Genomic DNA, 18944 nt, shown 5'->3' on the forward strand with positions numbered 1-18944 from the left:
ATAAACACATTTCATTACACCAAATACACAAAATAATGTTCTTTTTAGCAACATCATATGACCCCTTTAACATCCTTTACAATATTCCTTTCACTAGTTTGTTAGTGACATTATCCTCCAGGACAAGTAAAGTAAAGTAAACTAAAATAAAATGATGTTTCATAAAATAAAATGAGTGTTTAATCTGTGCTCATTATAATAAGCATTATGTACAAAACAATAGAAGTCTATGTAAGTCTAGTATGTCTTTATTTAGAAAGCACATTTGTACAACATGTGGTTGTGTTGTGTGTGTGTGTGTGTGTGTGTGTGTGTGTGTGTGTGCGTGTCCTGTGTGTGTGTGTGTGTGTGTGTGTGTGTAATCGTGTCCTGTGTGTGTGTGTGTGTGTGTGTGTGTGTAATCGTGTCCTGTGTGTGTGTGTGTGTGTGTGTGTGTGTAATCGTGTCCTGTGTGTGTGTGTGTGTGTGTGTGTGTGTAATCGTGTCCTGTGTGTGTGTGTGTGTGTGTGTGTGTGTAATCGTGTCCTGTGTGTGTGTGTGTGTGTGTGTGTGTGTAATCGTGTCCTGTGTGTGTGTGTGTGTGTGTGTGTGTGTAATCGTGTCCTGTGTGTGTGTGTGTGTGTGTGTGTGTGTAATCGTGTCCTGTGTGTGTGTGTGTGTGTGTGTGTGTGTAATCGTGTCCTGTGTGTGTGTGTGTGTGTGTGTGTGTGTAATCGTGTCCTGTGTGTGTGTGTGTGTGTGTGTGTGTGTAATCGTGTCCTGTGTGTGTGTGTGTGTGTGTGTGTGTGTAATCGTGTCCTGTGTGTGTGTGTGTGTGTGTGTGTGTGTAATCGTGTCCTGTGTGTGTGTGTGTGTGTGTGTGTGTGTAATCGTGTCCTGTGTGTGTGTGTGTGTGTGTGTGTGTGTAATCGTGTCCTGTGTGTGTGTGTGTGTGTGTGTGTGTGTAATCGTGTCCTGTGTGTGTGTGTGTGTGTGTGTGTGTGTAATCGTGTCCTGTGTGTGTGTGTGTGTGTGTTAAGAGGATTTACCATCTGAGCTCGTAAATACATCTGTGCTTGGCTGGCGGTGAGTGTGGGTGTGGAGGAGTTTCCCAGCAGCACGGCCTGTTGGGAAATGCAGACTGGAATGGAGCTCCCGCTCTGGGCTCGACTGATCAAATGAGCTGCCGCAGGGGATGTGGCAAGGTTTATCTGTTTCAACAAGAAAAAGTCTTAAAACATATGCTTTTTACTTTCTGAAATCTATGTAGTCAAAATAATTAACCATAATCTTGACCAAAACATTACAATTATCACAATCAGCCAAAAATGAAGGAACCTCCCAGGTAAAAAAGCGGTTGCCTGTAAGTAATGCCCACTACCATTTTTTCTGTAGCACTGGAGACTTGTTGAGTGAGATATCAATGTCAGGTTTAATAATACTTACAGTGGTTTGGGAGGCCACAGTCTGCTGGGATGTAGTGCCATTCTGATTACAGCTTTGTCTTCCTGCCACTATACTAGCCTATGGGGAATGAATGAATGCCAGAGAAAGAGAGAGAGATGGTAAAAGAAGGAAAGACACAGAGACAGGTCACAAGTCAAACCCAGCACTCATTAATCAATAACAACAGCACCAGAGCAAGAGAGAAGGGAAGAGAGAGAGAGAGAGGCAGGAAACAGATCCCTCATTCCCACAGCAGAGTGTGAACAGCCTGCCACTCAACTCTACAACCACACAATATATTCAACCATACTTTACTCGCCAAAAGGGATTTCCATTTTGTGAACTAAAATATTTTTAAAAGGGTCATTATTAGTTAATTGCTTCCAAACAAATTAAGTTTATGTTGTTAATAAAACAATGATAATTTAAGTATGTTTTACCAGAAATTACTATGTAAGTCTTTTCCACTTCTACATTTTTTGTTTAATTCAATGTTTCACTTGCCATTTCTTTGTTATTATTTATGAAATATACTAGCAATTTCTGAGTCAAAATTGTCTCACCACCATTTTTTTTAGTGTAGGTATTAAAGGATTGGTTCACTTCCAGAATAAAAATTTCATGATAATTTACTCACCTCCATGTCATCCAAGATGTTCATGTCTTTCTTTCTTCAGTGGAAAAGAAATTAAAGTTTTTGAGGAAAACATTCCAGGATTTTTCTCCATATAATTGACTTCAATGGGAACCAATGGGTTGAAGGTCCAAATTGCAGTGTCAGTGCAGCTTCAAAGGGCTCTACACGATCCCAGCCGAGGAATGGGTCTTATCCAGCGAAACGATCGCCCGTTTTCTTAAAAAAAAATATATATATATATATTTTTTTTTTTTTTGTTGTTTAACCACAAATGCTCGTCTTGCGCTAGCTCAACTTCACGCATTACATAGTCACGTTGGAAAGGTCACGCGTGACGTAGGCGGAAGTACCGACCCAGTGTTTACAAAGCGAACGTGCAAAGAAAGTCAAATACCCTTTACAAAACAAGGTAAAACAACGATGTCGGACGATTTCAAAGTCGGAGGACAAAATGACATGGAGTTTTTCGCCCTACCCTACCTTTCTGAACCGGAGTACACAGACGAAGAGCTAACCGCGCGTGACCTTTCCGTGATTATATAAATGCGTGAAGTCGCGGACGCGCATCGCGGAGCTAGTGCAAGACGTGCATTTGTGGTTAAAAGTATATAAATTTGTATTTTTTTTTAGAAAATGACCAATCGTTTCGTGGGATCGTGTAGCTGCACTGAAACTGCAATTTGGACCTTCAACCCATTGGTTCCCATTGAAGTCCATTTTATGGAGAATAATCTTGGAATGTTTTCCTCAAAAACCTTGATTTCTTTGTGACTGAAAAAAGAAAGACATAAACATCTTGGATGACATGGGGGTGAGTAAATTAAAAAAGGACATTTTTATTCTGGAAGTGAACTAATCCTTTAAGCCATTTTTAATATTTAGCAGTGCAGTTTCATGTGTCCATCAGATATTGAAAACATAAACATTTTTTAAAAAGAAAATTAATTGAATATAGATGTGAGTTTTAAATCATTTCACTAGTTTTGGTTTGAGTGAATAGCTATTGCCATTTTTACCATGTGCACTTCTAACTAACTAACTAACTACCTAACTATCTAACTAACTAACTAACTAACTAACACAAATAACTGGCAATTTATTAAGAAATATTAAATATGTTTTTTCCCATTTCTTTAATCAAAATGTTTTAAACAAAACATGCTTTCTTTGAAATATTGTTCAGATTGGTAATACTTTGTATACTCCAGTGTTCTCAATCTCACTTTTCATCCTTGTGCAATATTCCTTTAACTAGTTTCTTAATGACATCATCATCAGGAAGTCACATTATTTTGGTGTGAAAATAAAAGCACAAACCTCAATACTGGGAAAGGATTTGATGAATTCTGAGAGGTTTTGTTGTAATAACTGGTTTGTGTCTCAAACATTTAATGAAATGTGTATGATATTAGCAATGGCTTAGCTGACTTTAGCTCTTTATTTCCACCTGTTAATTTAATTCACAGCAATATCCACTGAACAAACAATACAAACTTGACATGCTGGCCAAAAATATAAATCAAATTGTTCCTTAGGTGTTAAGAAATGCTTGTTCGCTTTGGTTTTCTCAAATATCCATAGGATGTGGCTCTGCCAGAGCAGATTTTTGTTAAATGTTGCAAAACATGCCTCTGGGCATTGCAAAGAATCCCACATCAATACTTGTCAAAAGAGATGAATGACCCTGTACATGAGTTACTGACTGCACAATTCATAAAGAGCCCTGAGTGATTTTCGTTAGACCTTATCTGCTTTTATCGTCACACAATATTGTATTTTAACCACTACCTCACTATTTTCACATACAGTAAAGCACTACCTGATTAAGAGCATGCTTGTGCATGCACATTTCTTCTGTTTCATTAGCATGTTGAGTAATCACTGAACAAACTATTTCTTTCATCTTTAACACTTTAAGGAGAGACAAACAAGAAAAATCTTGTCTGAGCTGATCAAATATTAGAACAAGAATTAGTTTGTTAGATCAGAGAATCATTTTTGAGTAAATATAAAGTACCAGCATGCATTACGCATTGCCAGTAAGCTTGAGCAAGCATTTAACAGATGCATATGTTGATGTATGGGGTCCAAAAGTCTGATTCCAAATCTAATTTAAATCTGAAAATATGTATGAAAAAGAAACTTTATGGCCTAAAATGATTAAGTAACATTTACGACACTTAGCACTATTTCTATTCACCATTTCTATAGTTCTATTTTCTTTAATCAAATTTTTGACATGAATTTATTGTACAGATGGTCAGATGTTCTTCTATTGAAGCTCAAGATGCTGTGTGCATCATGCTGGAGAACATGATCATCAGGATTTACACAAACGTGAGGAGTTCTTGCAGCTCAAGTGCAGCCTAAAGCAAATCATTTTAATGGCTTTTGCATTCTACTGTATATGTCTATGACGTGTGTGCCCACCTGCTGCACAGCAGCCAGGCTCAGGTGCTGTTGCTGTAGTGCTGCAGTCTGTAGCATGAGGTGTTGTTGTTGAGCTGCATACATCTGCTGTAGATACTGAGCTGCCGCTGTGCTGGGCTGCCTGTTCAAGGCCTGCTGGATGACCTGAGTAAGATGAGATGGGATAGGATTACTAAATGAACATGTGAAAATGATTCTTCTCCTAGTCTACTAAGTCCTTCAGGGCATATATTATTCATGGTGTATTTCACCCCACAGAGGTGTAAAGCAAAACATTTTGTGTTGTATAATGTATAACCAACCAGCACATAACATTCCATGCAGAAAGAAGACCAGAGTGATTCCTTTGTAAACACAGAGGGTTGCTGGGTGCACTGATATGGCATGTGGGGTCACTGCCATTCATCACAGCAGCCTGACAGCATGACTACATTCCCTTCATAGCTATAGTATCCCACCTAACATGATCTGTACACACTGTCCTCAGGGCAATCACTGGACTGTCAACCACTAATAATATACAGTATATTAATATATTATTATAATATAACCACTGCTTTTAAAAGCTATCACTCATGGTTAAATTATTTGCATTTGCTAATCATTTGGATAAAAGCATATGATAAACAAAACTTACTAATACTTCTACCTTATATTCTACTTATATTTATTTAAAAATACTGTGTTACTAAATAAACAACTCTAAATGCACGTGACTAAAAAAAGATCACCACATTAATGGTGAATGAGACCCTCATGCTGATTAATTTTAGAAGTACTTGCTGCACATGGCCTGTAGATGGTGTCAGAGGATAATGCAAATATATGAGGCACAGTGAAGGACTTGCAATTGACTGACTGTGGCTATTTATTTCTCTACCTGAACGGTCTGTCTGTCTGTGATTCCTCCATAGACTGATATCTGAGGCATAGCCTGCTGTCTGCTGGAGGAGTTTGTTGTAGTGTTGCTGCTGGTGGAGGCTGAGGTGGTGCTAGGGGTGGTGTCACTGGCACTGGAGGCCACGCTGCCCTGCTCCTTCTCCATGGGGGGCCTCCGCCTGCCTGTGCCCGATCCACGGTTACTGTCGATCCTTTACACTCCCCTCCAGCTGAGAAAGACAGAGCAGCAACATGTCCATCATTGAAAGTCTTTCTTTACATTGCTGACAGTGAGTACATGTCATTAGGTGCGTCCCAAATCATGTACTTATACACTATTCTATGACATTTTGTAGTATAAACAGTGCGAGTAGTGTGTTCACACTGAAAATTTCAAAAAGAAAAAGTGCACTTTAAATACCCGGATGATGCACTTAAATAACCGAAAAAATAAAGTGTGGAATGTTGGACACTTCATGCACTCAACTGTCACAGCTTAAATTACGTAGCAAAGGGGGAGGGGCTATCAGACTCAGATTATGAATGACAACCTTATGTAATTCATACTGTACATGGTTGAGTACATAGTGCATAAGTACACAGTGTATAAGTGCATAGTGTATAGTCATTTGGGACTCGGAACTTGGCAGCATTTTTTTTCTTTTTGACAAAGTAAATTTAGTCACTGCTGCTCATAAAAGTACTTAAATATATTAAATATGGAGTTACAATAATCTTAGGTATTATCACGCATATATAAAGCAGATATCTAAAAAAAATCTAATAAAAATTATACCATAAAAAGCACCACGGTCCCAACCAAAATTACGCCAATGGGCGTGACTCTCAAACTATCCTGTTCATTCAACTTATATTCAAGCCACTGCTGTATGAACGAATAACTGATGTGACTCCTCTTTTCAATTTTCGTGATAGCCGCAAATATAACATAACCATAGCGACAGTGACTAAAGTAAATATCAATGATGCTGCCACCATAAACATTATAGTTACTGTTATAGATATCGTCTTTGGTGTGAACGGGCCTTAAAGGGTTAGTTCACCCAAAAATGAAAATTCTGTCATTAATTACTCACCCTCATGTCGTTTCAAACCTGTAAGACCTTCGTTCACCTTCATAACACAAATTAAGGTATTTTTGATTAAATCCGAGAGCTTTCTGACCCTCCATTGACAGCAACGCAACTGAAACGTTCTTCTACTTGATTTGTTTTCCGAAGATGAACAAAGGTCTTAAAGGTTTGGAACGACATGAGGGTGAGTAATTAATGACAAAATTTTCATTTTTTGGTGAACTATCCCTTTAAAACTAAAAACCTTATTCTGCTGCTATGTTAAAGTGGCCTGGATGTGTTTGTGTACACATGAATAATTTTGCACATACATTTGAGTTTATGCTTCTGTTTTACAAATGTAATACATTTTTTTCATCACCAATTATATCATTAGCATAATAGTTTAATTACAAATTTTGAAGGAATGTGTGATATTACAATTTTGGTCATACTGAAAAAGGCATTAATTATTTTCAAAATATGGCTGCTAACTTCTATTCTATTTTGTCTAAATGTATTAAAAATAAAACACTAAAAACTAAAATAAACTAATCAGGTGAATTTAGGCATATATTGTAATGTTGAGATTTGCTAAAGATTACATTTAACAGTATTATTAAATTGATGGTTTTAACAGATTATCTTTAAGTGAGCATTAAATGATGACAAAGGACATAAAAATTTAAACAGAGGGAAAATGAGCATGATAATTAAACCCACCAGCGGTTTCACATGCTACTTCCAAAGCTACGAACAGTTTCATTCAGATTACTTGCAATTAGCCAAGCTTTCTGCTACCCTGAGGGGAGACCAGCACTAAATCAATCACAGACTCTCACGTGATTCCAGTATACTTTAGTGGTTTGCTGTGTTAAACGTCATGCATTAAAATCCATGTCACTCTTACAATGAGTTCCATCTGACAGGATCACGATTTAATCCGTGCAGACAGGTCCTTTTCACCATTAAATCCTCTTATTTTAAATTCTCACTGAAAGTGACAGCTACACCGTTTGTTGGACGTTTTGTGGCTCTTGACTGCCTAACTGTAACACCTCTCACAATTGCAGGCCTCAGTTCATTTATGATCCACTTGCCCACGCCAGTAGCTCTGAACATGTGAATCTATTTCTATTTTTCTTCTTTCATTATAATTTGTATTTTGATTGCACTTATTTGTAATTAGAATAATAGCCGTCAGCTAAGAAGAAGCTTTTGATATTTGTATTGCTCATTTACTGCACTTAAGTGGCGAACTATCCCGCGGTAGTTTCGATTTGAGCCATTCACCTGCTAGGCTTTTGTTGTGCTAACTGTGAAGAGGTCCACAGCTGTTTTCACTCAAGAGTCGATAAGCTGTGTATTTATTTGTTATCTGTTCAGCCCTCATGTTCAGCCTTCTCGTGTGAAGACTGACTCGGGTAAAGACCTGTGACTTAAGGCACTTAAGTATCTTTTATTTTCCTTGTTACACACTTTCCTTTTTGCCCTCTCTATTGCACATCTATCATGTGTTTCCAATACATTCCTGTTGTCTCTCAACAATGCTCTAACATCAAACACAGACGGCAACGCAATCTTGCTAACCTGCGTCCTCCTATCATGCATCTCTTCTACTGCACGCACCTCTCTCTTTTTCTGTGGGTCTCTGGAATGGTCAGTCAGTTGTCAACAAAACAGACTTCATTCCTGCAATTGCTTCTCAGTCCACTCTTAGTATCTTGGGCTTGACTGAGACCTGGATTTGTCCAGAAGACTCAGTAACCCCTGCTGCTCTCTCTAACAACTCTTTCTCTCACACGCCCAGTCAGGTTGGGACAGGTGGGATACTGGTCTCCTCATTTCTAACAACTGGAAATGCTCAACCCACTCTCCCCTATGCAATAATAACTCATTTGAATCTCATGTTATTACTGTAACAGCTCCTATAAATGTTGTCCATGTTGTAGTAATTTATCGCCCTCCTGGTCAACTGGGCACCTTTATAGAGGAGTCGGATTGGCTTCTGTCCTCATTCCCGGAGGATGGCAGTCCACTGGTAGTCTTTGGCGACTTCAACATCCATCTGGGGAAGCCTTACACTGCAGGCTTCCACTTACTCCAAGCTTCATTTGATTTCAAACGGCTTACCACCACAAGCACTCACAAATCAGAGAACCAGCTTGACTTAATTTACACATGCAATTGTATTGCAAACAACATTTTGGTAAAACCCCTACACATCTTTAATCATTTCTTTATTACATTTAACCTAGGCCTACATCTTACTACCAGTGTGCCACCAACCCCTCTACTGGTTACTTTTAGGCGAAACCTTCGCTCCCTTTCAGCCTCCCATCTTTCCTCTGTAGTGTCTTGCTCTCTTCCCTCACCCACCCATTTCTCATCTCTGGATATAAATGCAGCAACTGATACTTCATGCTCCACTTTAACTTCTTGTCTAGACTATACAGTGGGTACGGAAAGTATTCAGACCCCCTTAAATTTTTCACTCTTTGTTATATTGCAGCCATTTGCTAAAATCATTTGTTAATTTTTTTCCTCATTAATGTACACACAGCACCCCATATTGACAGAAAAACACAGAATTGTTGACATTTTTTCTGAATACTTTCCGTACCCACTGTATATGTCCTCTCTCCTCCAGGCCAGCGTGTGCTACTCCTTCTAACCCCTGGCTATCCGATGTTGTTTGTGAACATCGATCCAAACTCAGGGCAGCAGAGAGAAAATGGCGCAAATCAAAAGAACTGTCGGACCTGATTATATATCAGTCTTTCATCTTTCTCTGTTGAAGTCCATACTGCAAAATCTTCTTATTTCCACAACAAGATCAACAGCGCTTCAGACTCATGCAATCTCTTCAAAACATTAAATTCCTCTGTCTCCCTCCACCACCTTGCTACATTCTTCACAGACAAAACTAAAACCCTTAGCAGTCAGTTCTCAGCTCCATGCACAATGGAACTCAAACCAACCACATCCGCTACTAAAACTCTTTTCTCCTCCTGTACCCTCACTGAGGCAGAAGTATCTAAACTTCTCCTCTCCAGCCATACTACAACCTGCCCTCTAGACCAATCCCCTCATACCTTCTCCAATTAAATCTCTCCTACACTCTTACCAGTACTCACACATATCAACAGATCTCTTCTCACAGGCATTTTTCCCACCACATTCAAGCAGGCTCGGTTAACCTCACTGCTTAAAAAAACCTACATTAAACATTTCACTTGTTACAGCTACAGACCTGTCTCTCTCCTTCCATTCATAGCGAAAACACTTGAACGAGTTCTTTTCAACCAGGTATCATTATTTCTTTCACGGAATAACCAACTGGACATTAACCAGTCAGGTTTTAGAAGTGGCCATTCAACTGAGACTGCATTACTGTCAGGCACTGAAGCCTTGCTGATTGCGAAAGCTGATTCCAAATCATCAGTTTTTATTCTGCTGGATCTATCTGCTGCTTTTGACACTGTCAATCATCAGATCCTCCTGTCTGCCCTCTCATCACTGGACATCACAGGGATTCCACTTCGCTGGTTTGAATCCTATCTCACAGGTAGGTCTTTCAGGGTGGCCTGGGGAGGGGAGATATCCAAAGCACATCAACTGGTCACTGCGTTTCCTCAGGCATCAGTTATTGGAGCCCCTCTCTTCTCCATATACACTACATCACTGGGACCCATCATCTAGGCACATGGTTTCTCCTACCATTGCTATGCTGATGATACAGCTCTATCTCTCATTTCAACCAGATGATCCAACAGTAGCTGCACAGATCTCAGGCTGCCGGACATCTCGGCATGGATAAAACCATAAACATAAATCACCTACAGCTCAACCTGGCAAAGACTGAGCTTCTCGTCTTCCCTGCCACTCTGACTCTACAGCATAATTTCACCATTCAGCTAGGTTTATCAACAATTACTCGATCAAGTTCGGTCAGAAATCTTGGTGTAATCTTTGATGACCAGCTGACTTTCAAAGAGCACATTGCAAAAACCGCTCGATCATGCAGGTTTGCATTGCACAACAACAGAAAGATCAGGCCCTTCCTAACGGAGTATGCTGCAAAACTTCTTGTTCAGGCCCTTGTCACTTCTAGGCTGAACTACTGCATTTCTCTCCTGGCTGGACTTCCATCATGCACAATCAAGCATCTACAAATGATTCAGAATGCAGCAGCATGACCGTTCTTCAACAAACCCAAAAGGGCCCACGTCACACCTCTCTTTATCTCCCTGCACTGGCTACTGGTTGCGGCTTGCATCAAGTTCAAGACATTAATGCTTGTATATAGAACAGCCACGGGCTCAGCACCCTCCTACTTCCACTCACTCTTACGAATTTACATCCCCTCCAGAAGCCTGAGATCTACAAGTGAGCGACTCTCTTCTATTACATTCTGACTGACTGAACAGATTTTTGATATTCATCTTTGTTCAAAAGTTATGATGTCTCATACTTAACAAAGTTGACCAAAATTTGGTTTAGAGTCTAAACTCTAAAGTATCTAGTATTTAGAGTATCTCGGCCAAGCTTTGATCAATCGAAACGAAACTTGGGACACTTAATCAACCATGTTCTAAGGTACATGCCTAATTTGGCAACAGCGCCACCTATGGATCATGAGATACGAAAAATTGCTATTTTTGCAAATAACTTTTGAACAGTTAATCAGAAAATAATAATCTTCTATGGATTCCTTGGGTCATGCCAAATTTGTGGATGTCGATTTTGCCAGGATCAGACGAATGGCCTGTTTGAAAATTGTCATAAATTGCAATATCTTTTGAACCATTTGACATATTTGCAAAAAAAAATTGTTAGGGAAGTACCTGAGAAGTTTGAACACAGCACCACTGTTCCAGAGATTTAACGATTTTTGCTAAAACACTTAAAACATTTGAAAACATTGTCCAAATTTTATTTTGTGTATCCTTTCATTCTGTGGGTTATGCAGATTCTGACAATATCTCATTGGTCATTTTCCATTAATGTGCTTGTCTGCCATATTAAAATAAATGAAAAACTGTTTTTTCGGTACTCCTCCTACAAATTTTGTCCAGTTTTGTAAAAAATCAGATCAGATGATCTTTGGACCGAGCCGCACAGAAATGACTGAACAGATTTTTTATATTCGCTACCATTCCCAAGAAATACCTCTCCAAAGTAGACCGTGGATGTGTTTGTTGACTTATGGTAGTTAGCTTAGCATACTAATTGGTTAACATCCTAACCGGTTGCCATTCTTTCTAATGTGGCTCTTCAGCTATCAGGTTAACCATAAGATATGTTAGCAATAAGTTAACTTAGCATGCTAATCTGGTTAACATTCTAAGTCATGTTTTTGTGTGCTCATTCTGACGCTGAAATCTCTCCTTAGCAGCCTGGTAAATGTGCATGAGCGACTAGCTCAATGTGTTACACCACGGACCCTGAATGTTTCATGTCATGGGTTTGAAACTCAGTGTGAAACATGCCCAGATCGCAAGAGGTACTGTGGTAAGAAATGATGCAGAAGTTGCTTCTGTTGCAGGCATTGTGCCTTTTCAAGATTAATCTCATCTGAAACTGATTATATATTAAATATGACATGCAGTGCATTTATGTACAAATTCATTATTTTGAATTGATTCTCAGTTGAACTTTTTAACTTCAGTATCTTTGTGAACTCCCATCTTCCCAGTGGCGCAACAAGGTTAATCTTCTTGTATTAGAAGTAAATGTATTTTTATTCATGCTGTGTTCATTTGAACTTCTGTTCATTCAAGTTAATTTTCGCCTATAATTCTGAAACGACTGTTTTTCACGTTCATTCACTTTCTGCTGTTTTTGCTCTTCCTGCTCTGCACTGCACCATATTGTATATTGCACTGCTTGCAGCTATATTGTTATTTTTTTAGTTTGTTATAGAAATAACTCTATATATGTTATAGAGTTAATGAACCACCTGCAGTTAAAGGACAGAAATGTCTTTACAATGTCCCTAAAATTCACCCTTATATATATATATTATAAATGATAACATTAGAAAAGAATTTTTTCTAAAGAATTTAAAAATGCGAGACACGTGGCAATAAAATGGAAAAAAAATTGAAAAATTATGAAAGCCTCAAATTTACTGCTACTAGCATCTGCTAATAACATCTAAAACATGCCATAGAAAATTAATACTATGATGGTAAGCTTTTTAAACATTTAAAGACAACATGAAATGGCACTTGCAACACTTTCATAATGCAAACTATTTCCAATAAAGGTAGAATATTATTATAAAAGTCGTGGCCTAATGGTTAGAGAGTTGGACTCATAACCCAAAGGTTGTGGGTTTGAGTCTCGTACCGGCAGGGATTGTAGGTGGGGGGAGTGAATGTACAGCGTTCTCTCCCACCTTCAATACCACGACTGAGGTGCCCTTGAGCAAGGCACCGAACCCCCAACTGCTCCCCGGGTGCCGCAGCATAAATGGCTGCCCACTGCTCCGGGTGTGTGTTCACGGTTTGTGTGTGTTCACTGCTGTGTGTGTGTGCACTTTGGATGGGTAAATGCAGAGCACTAATTCCGAGTATGGGTCACCATACTTGGCCACATGTCACGTCACTTTCACTTTCACTAAATAATGTAAGGTGGAACTTTTGGTTTTGAAAAAAAAAAAACTTTTGAAAAACAGAACAACATTATTGGTTGATATTTTTGATAACCTTCATGACATCAGAAAAGGATGGTAATTTCAGAGGCAGAGAAACAGATTAAAGTCTAATTTTTAAAAAATTTTAACTTGAGTGCCATGTTTTTATAATGCTGTGTCATCAGAATCAGAATCTTTATTTGTCATTATTATACAAAAAGTACAATGACATTATATGCAATCCTATTCAGTGCAAAATCAATCTCAATCTACCACCTTAGAACCAATTATCCTATATGCAAATTTTTTTACAAAATAAATAAAATAATAATAATAATAAAATCCTATATACTAAATATATAATATACTGTATAAATGCATGAGACACTGCAAAAAGATGGGAGACAAAAGCGCAGAAAATTGTTAGCTGAGAACATTCCACAAATGGTTTAACTGCAGCTAATTCATTAACTCATGTATGTAGAGCATAAAATTACTAGCAGGGAACTCTCTAAAATCAAACTTTAAAATTTTGTAAAAACAGTTCACAAGCCAAAACCCAGTCAGTAGCACTGTACTCACTCAGATAGTCTGACAGCTTCCACCACAACCTGTGACAGGATACAACTAGCAGCAAGAAGAATCCAAACTCTGACTCTCCTCTGAACCAGAACTCCTCCCATCACAGATAACTGGGACCCAATAAAGTCATTAAACAAACACACATCAAAGGCTGCTGCGGGGGGGAAATGAGCTGGGGTTTTCTTCTTGTGGGCTGGGAGGACACTTGTTGATCAAAATAGACCCGGCCCCACTTCCTTTACTCAGCAGAGGAACAGCTAGACCAACAGTGAGGCCACTGAACCAAATGGGAGAGATCCTCTTCTATAGTACAATACACCTGCTGTAATGTGTCTAACACATTCAGACGGGCCTAAAATGCCATTTTTTTTGTGTTTGTTTTTTGAGTAGACTTCATATGGAACTACAGTGAGATTTTCTATTATAATTCTAGATACTGAAGTCATGAGAATACATTTGTGGAATTTGTTTGATCCCACTTAACCTTCCATTAGATGTGGAATCTTTCAAGGGCATAAAAGCTTAATACAGTCCATTCTCCATTACCTTAAAGGCAGAGTGAGTGATTTTTCAAAAAATTTAAAAGGGAGACTTGTCCTCTCTTTGTAGTTATTCCTCTCTCTCTCCTCTCTTCTCATTATTAAACTGGCTAACACAACACACTACACATTATTCCACTTAATTTGCTCTCTAGTCTGCATTAGAGACCTCCACACCACACAGCTCTGTAGCTAACTGAATGTCCAGTGCCATCATCATCCGAGTATCCTCTCGCAAAACCCTCTCACAGTCAGACACCAAATTGAGTTACACTCATTGAAGACCAAAGTGCTTTTTGTGTAGCTACCAGGATGCGAAGTCTGCGCTGAGTGATACAAATAGGATTAGCATGAGCGAGCCGGAGCTGTAAAAGGCAAGGTTAGTTTCAAGGTGTTCAGATGGGTTATCAGTACAATGCAGAGGCCACATCAAACAATCAGGGCAAAACCCTCAGGGTGAATGACTGCAGATGGATGAGACACCCAATCTGTGCCTGTCTGGACAAGCCATAGCCAGGTTAAACCAGTCTGCTATGATCACAGCAACCTGGCCATCAAAAGATGTTGAGTAACTGCTAAAACCAGTTGTGTGTCTTGTCATGCATTTGTCATGTCATAAACTGACAGCTTGACTGAAGAGAATTGATTAATGGTCAGTCACTGTTCTGAGTACTGCACATATGTGTATTCACATGTCTTGCAGTGTTACATTCTAAACTTGTATTTTAAACAGCATTTTGCTATATATATATGTATATGTATATGTATATATGTATATGTATATGTATATGTATATATGTATATGTATATATGTATATGTGTATTATGCATGCAGCTTTTATGAGCTCGTATTGAGAGACTATGAGTCTGTGTGTGTCTGTATAGATAGATAGATATTAGTGATTCTAATAAATTTTATATTAGTTAATATAAATTAACTATTAATGCAAAATAAAAAAATATATATATAAAATATACAAATATCTCTTTTTATATGTTAAAACAAAATTAACTTAATAAAATGTTACATATATTGTAAATATAGTTTAATATATTGTAACATATTTTAATATTAATAATAATTGACTTGGTTAATGTAAAATAAAAAATATAAAATTATGTTCATGCATTGTGAATGTACATGAATTAACAATGAACAAAAGTATATTTGTAAATAAACATTACCTAGATTAATAAATGCTGTGAAAATTATTAATTGTTAGTTCATGATAACCAATGTGTTAAATAATGTTATTAATGTATTAGGGATGGGAAGATTCCCCGATTCGCTCGGTGCATCGGCATAAAAAGTTAACGATGCAATGCATCGGTTTAAAAAGTGTGCATCGGCTACAAGTTGGCACTTATATCGCGACGCATCGTTTCTAACATATTTGCATCGGTAAAAACCGATTTATTTATATATAATTACTAGTGGATGCGCTATACTTTTATTGTTTAGAAAGTGACCAATATTTTATATGTAGATTGATTTCTCCTCTCTAAACTGTTTCTCAAGCGCGTTCTCTCATCATTGCTGCTGCGTGATTGTGACGCATCACAACACCACGGAGACCCGAGGAAAAGCGGGGATTAAAGTACAAAACCTGACCTGAAATAACCTAACAAATCAATTGGGGCTAAAGCGGTTCCATAAATTACAAATGAAGTTCACACAATCTCACTAATTTGTGCACGCTTATTCTTAAGCAGCCCTTAATGTCGATCTTGGATCAAATCGATCCACCATCGCAAACAGCAAAAATATCTGTGCTGTTCAATGCATTTGAGACATTGTGTTTTCCTTAGTTTTCCTCAACTAACATGTCACAGTTATATTCTTCATCTGTAAATGTCAGAAAGTCATACAAACATATCCATTTTGCTGTCAGGCGTGGGCGAGGCTGACGCGCGCTAAACAGACTGAGCGCATTCGAATAGAAGCGCAATAATTCTGAGTAAAATATACATTTTGATAAAATATTTGTTGTTGGAAATTAAATGTGTCTTTTGTAGAATTTTAAACCTACATATAAGTGTATTTTTATGATAGCAGTAACTTTAAAGGGACTATTGTAATAATAGGTAAATCAAATGTAAACTAGTACAGTACTAATTACTAAGCTCAAATGAGTTAATGTGTGTTTCTTATAGCCGTTAAAATAGTCATTTTCTTTATTATTTATTAAAAATTAAAAAATCTTAATTCAGTGATTTTAACTTTTAATTTAGTTATTTTAATACTTTAATATCATTGGGTTCCTATTGGTCAGCGTTAAAGGAACTTAGCTTAGCCTGACAGTTAGCCTGCTTATGACCAGGTCAGTTTCCCAGCATAAGTTGCCACAGTGACTAGCTTGATCTAGGCCAGGGGTAGTCATATTGCATCGAATCGCATTGTGTTGAATCGAATCGAATCAAAATCAGATCGCACTGCATCGTAACAGGGGTGAATCGTATCGCATCACACTGCTGCTTCATATGTATCTTTAATGTATTGTATCGTTGGCTATGCATCGAGATGCGTATCGTATCGGCCTGAGTCATGAGATGCACATCCCTATAATGTATAATGTATTTTTATTGTGTGTAATGTTGTTTTGTTAGATTGTTTATAATGTTATGAATAGATAAACCACAGTGGTAATATGTGTTATTATAATAGTCCATTAAAATGATCTCACATGTATTGTAAACATTTAAAGGGGTCCTATTATGCTCTTTTACAAAGTCCTGATTTTGTTTTGGGGGTGTACTAGAACAGGCTCTCATACTAGCTTGTTCGAAAAGCACATTATTTTTCACATATTTTATATTATTACAACACCTCTCTCCCCAGTCTGGAATGAACGGCTTGAATAGTTCCTGTATCAAATGAAAGCCCGCCTTCCGAAATATGAAATGTGCTGTGATTGGTTACCTGGGCCAGTGTGTGCTGTGATTGGTTAGCTGGGCCAGTGTGTGCTGTGATTGGCACCACTCGGCGCCTCGTCGGGAGGTATGTCATGCCCCTTACCATAGCCGCCTGCTGCGAGCTTCAGTGTAAATATTGCGTCAAAATCAATTTGAGCGCGATTTAAACCCAGATGATTGCAACCACTCTAAGGTGGCCTTGGGAAAGCTAGCGTGTCTCCGACATAGTGGTAACACTCATTGCTTTCTCTAGTGCAGCTCAACCAGGTCTCGTCCCATTCGTCGGCATTTGTGATATCACAAATCCCAGAAAATATGCGTTGTAGTCCAAACGAGTCGTTCGTTGTAGTTTTTGAAAAGTAATTTCTGTTAAATAAAATATCTCCTTTTGAAATCGACTTTGAGCTTTGTAACTTTGCAGATCTTTTTTATGCTCAAACAGCAACATTACTGACTAACTAAAGTTGAAAAAGTGAAAAAGCATAATAGGACCCCTTTAATCTAAAATAAGATCTGAAATGTGCATTTCATGCTCACCACTCATCTAGTTAAACTAACAGTCTCTCAGGATATTAGCTTCATCACAGGATGCTTGCTGTCAGTTTTGACACCTTTGGCCAAGTGTGAGTGAACAGTAAAGCAAATAGGAGTTTCTACAGTTAATGGATATGTCAGACATGGTGTCACCTCGAGATCTGACACTTTGGAAATTCATTCTGTCAGATTCAATGGTTCTCAGTAGCACAAGAGCGTATATCACTCAGAAAGATTTCACTGCAGCGAAGGACCTTGAGAAAACATGTTCGCTTAACAATGTCCCTGTTGAGCATACATCAATGCTTGTCGTAAATCAGAGACGTGGAGAGCTGGAAAAAATAGAGAGCACAGATGGAACCTCTAGCATGCGTGAATCAGTAACATTCTCTTCTATTATCATCATCTATCTCAAACACATGCAATGACTCAACAGAGCAATTCTTCAGTACTTCAGATTAACTTCTCCTCCTTGAGTTGCACACCAAACTAGTTACCGCAAAACAGTTCAAAGTGAGAAATTTATCTTAACCTTGACACGCCATTGTTCTGTCCTGCCAGAACTCTCTCTTCTCTGGTATCCATCATTCTCCACATTAGCACATTCCCTCTATGTGACAACCAGGCAGAGGAGATTTGTGGCCCTCATTTCCTTAAGATCCACCATAAAACTGCCGGCTTTGTCTGCAAGGGCCACATCGTTGTTGAACTGAAAAAGCATGAAATATGACCCCCAGTCGCCTTGGTATCATTATGAAGAGCCCGACAGAGGGTGGTTTCTCTGTCTGGCAGCTATCACGAGTGTTTTTAGAGGAATTGTAGTTTGCATGACCCACCTTTAAAAAATAAAGGTTCTTTATTGGCATTGATGGTTCCATGAAGAACATTTAGCATCCATGGAAACTTTCCATTGCACACAAGGTCCTTTATAGTGGAAAGGGGTTCGTTAGTTTGTTAAAATGTTCTTCACATTAAGATAAAAATGGATCTTTTAAGAACTTATCACTGATAAGTTCTTAGGTAGACCCAAAATTTTTCTTCTGTGTATGAGATGACACAATAATGTCAGATGGGATTTGAGCATAGAAGCCAGACAGAATTTTTCACATGCAAATATCCAGGCAGCTGAAAAAAAAATCAGGGTGTTCACATTGCATGTAAATGGAAATGAATATACAGACCATGTGTTTGCATATTTAAATAGTCCAGTTTAAATATAGAGCTAGTTTATCATCAGTGACTGACCAGGAATGCCAAGTATGTGGTGCAATTTCACAATGATTTGGAATTAT

General features: G+C 38.2%; 1 protein-coding gene across 2 annotated transcripts in view; it reads right to left on the reverse strand.

The window, feature by feature from the left end:
* Positions 1 to 18944, reverse strand: part of LOC107687406 (polyhomeotic-like protein 2) — a 63277-nt gene that overhangs the window by 37038 nt on the left and 7295 nt on the right. For both annotated transcript variants that reach the window (XM_016484727.1, XM_016484726.1), the window contains exons 2-5: positions 5373 to 5601; positions 4493 to 4636; positions 1426 to 1503; positions 1029 to 1190 (exon numbers count right to left, since the gene is read on the reverse strand). In XM_016484727.1, the coding sequence (XP_016340213.1) occupies positions 1029 to 1190; positions 1426 to 1503; positions 4493 to 4636; positions 5373 to 5537 (549 nt within the window). In that variant the 5' untranslated portion in view covers positions 5538 to 5601. The remainder of the gene's footprint in view (positions 1 to 1028; positions 1191 to 1425; positions 1504 to 4492; positions 4637 to 5372; positions 5602 to 18944) is intronic.

This window comes from Sinocyclocheilus anshuiensis, unplaced genomic scaffold (assembly GCF_001515605.1).
Source record: "Sinocyclocheilus anshuiensis isolate Anshui unplaced genomic scaffold, SAMN03320099.WGS_v1.1 scaffold1114, whole genome shotgun sequence".
In the NCBI taxonomy this organism is placed as follows: Eukaryota; Metazoa; Chordata; class Actinopteri; order Cypriniformes; family Cyprinidae; genus Sinocyclocheilus; species Sinocyclocheilus anshuiensis.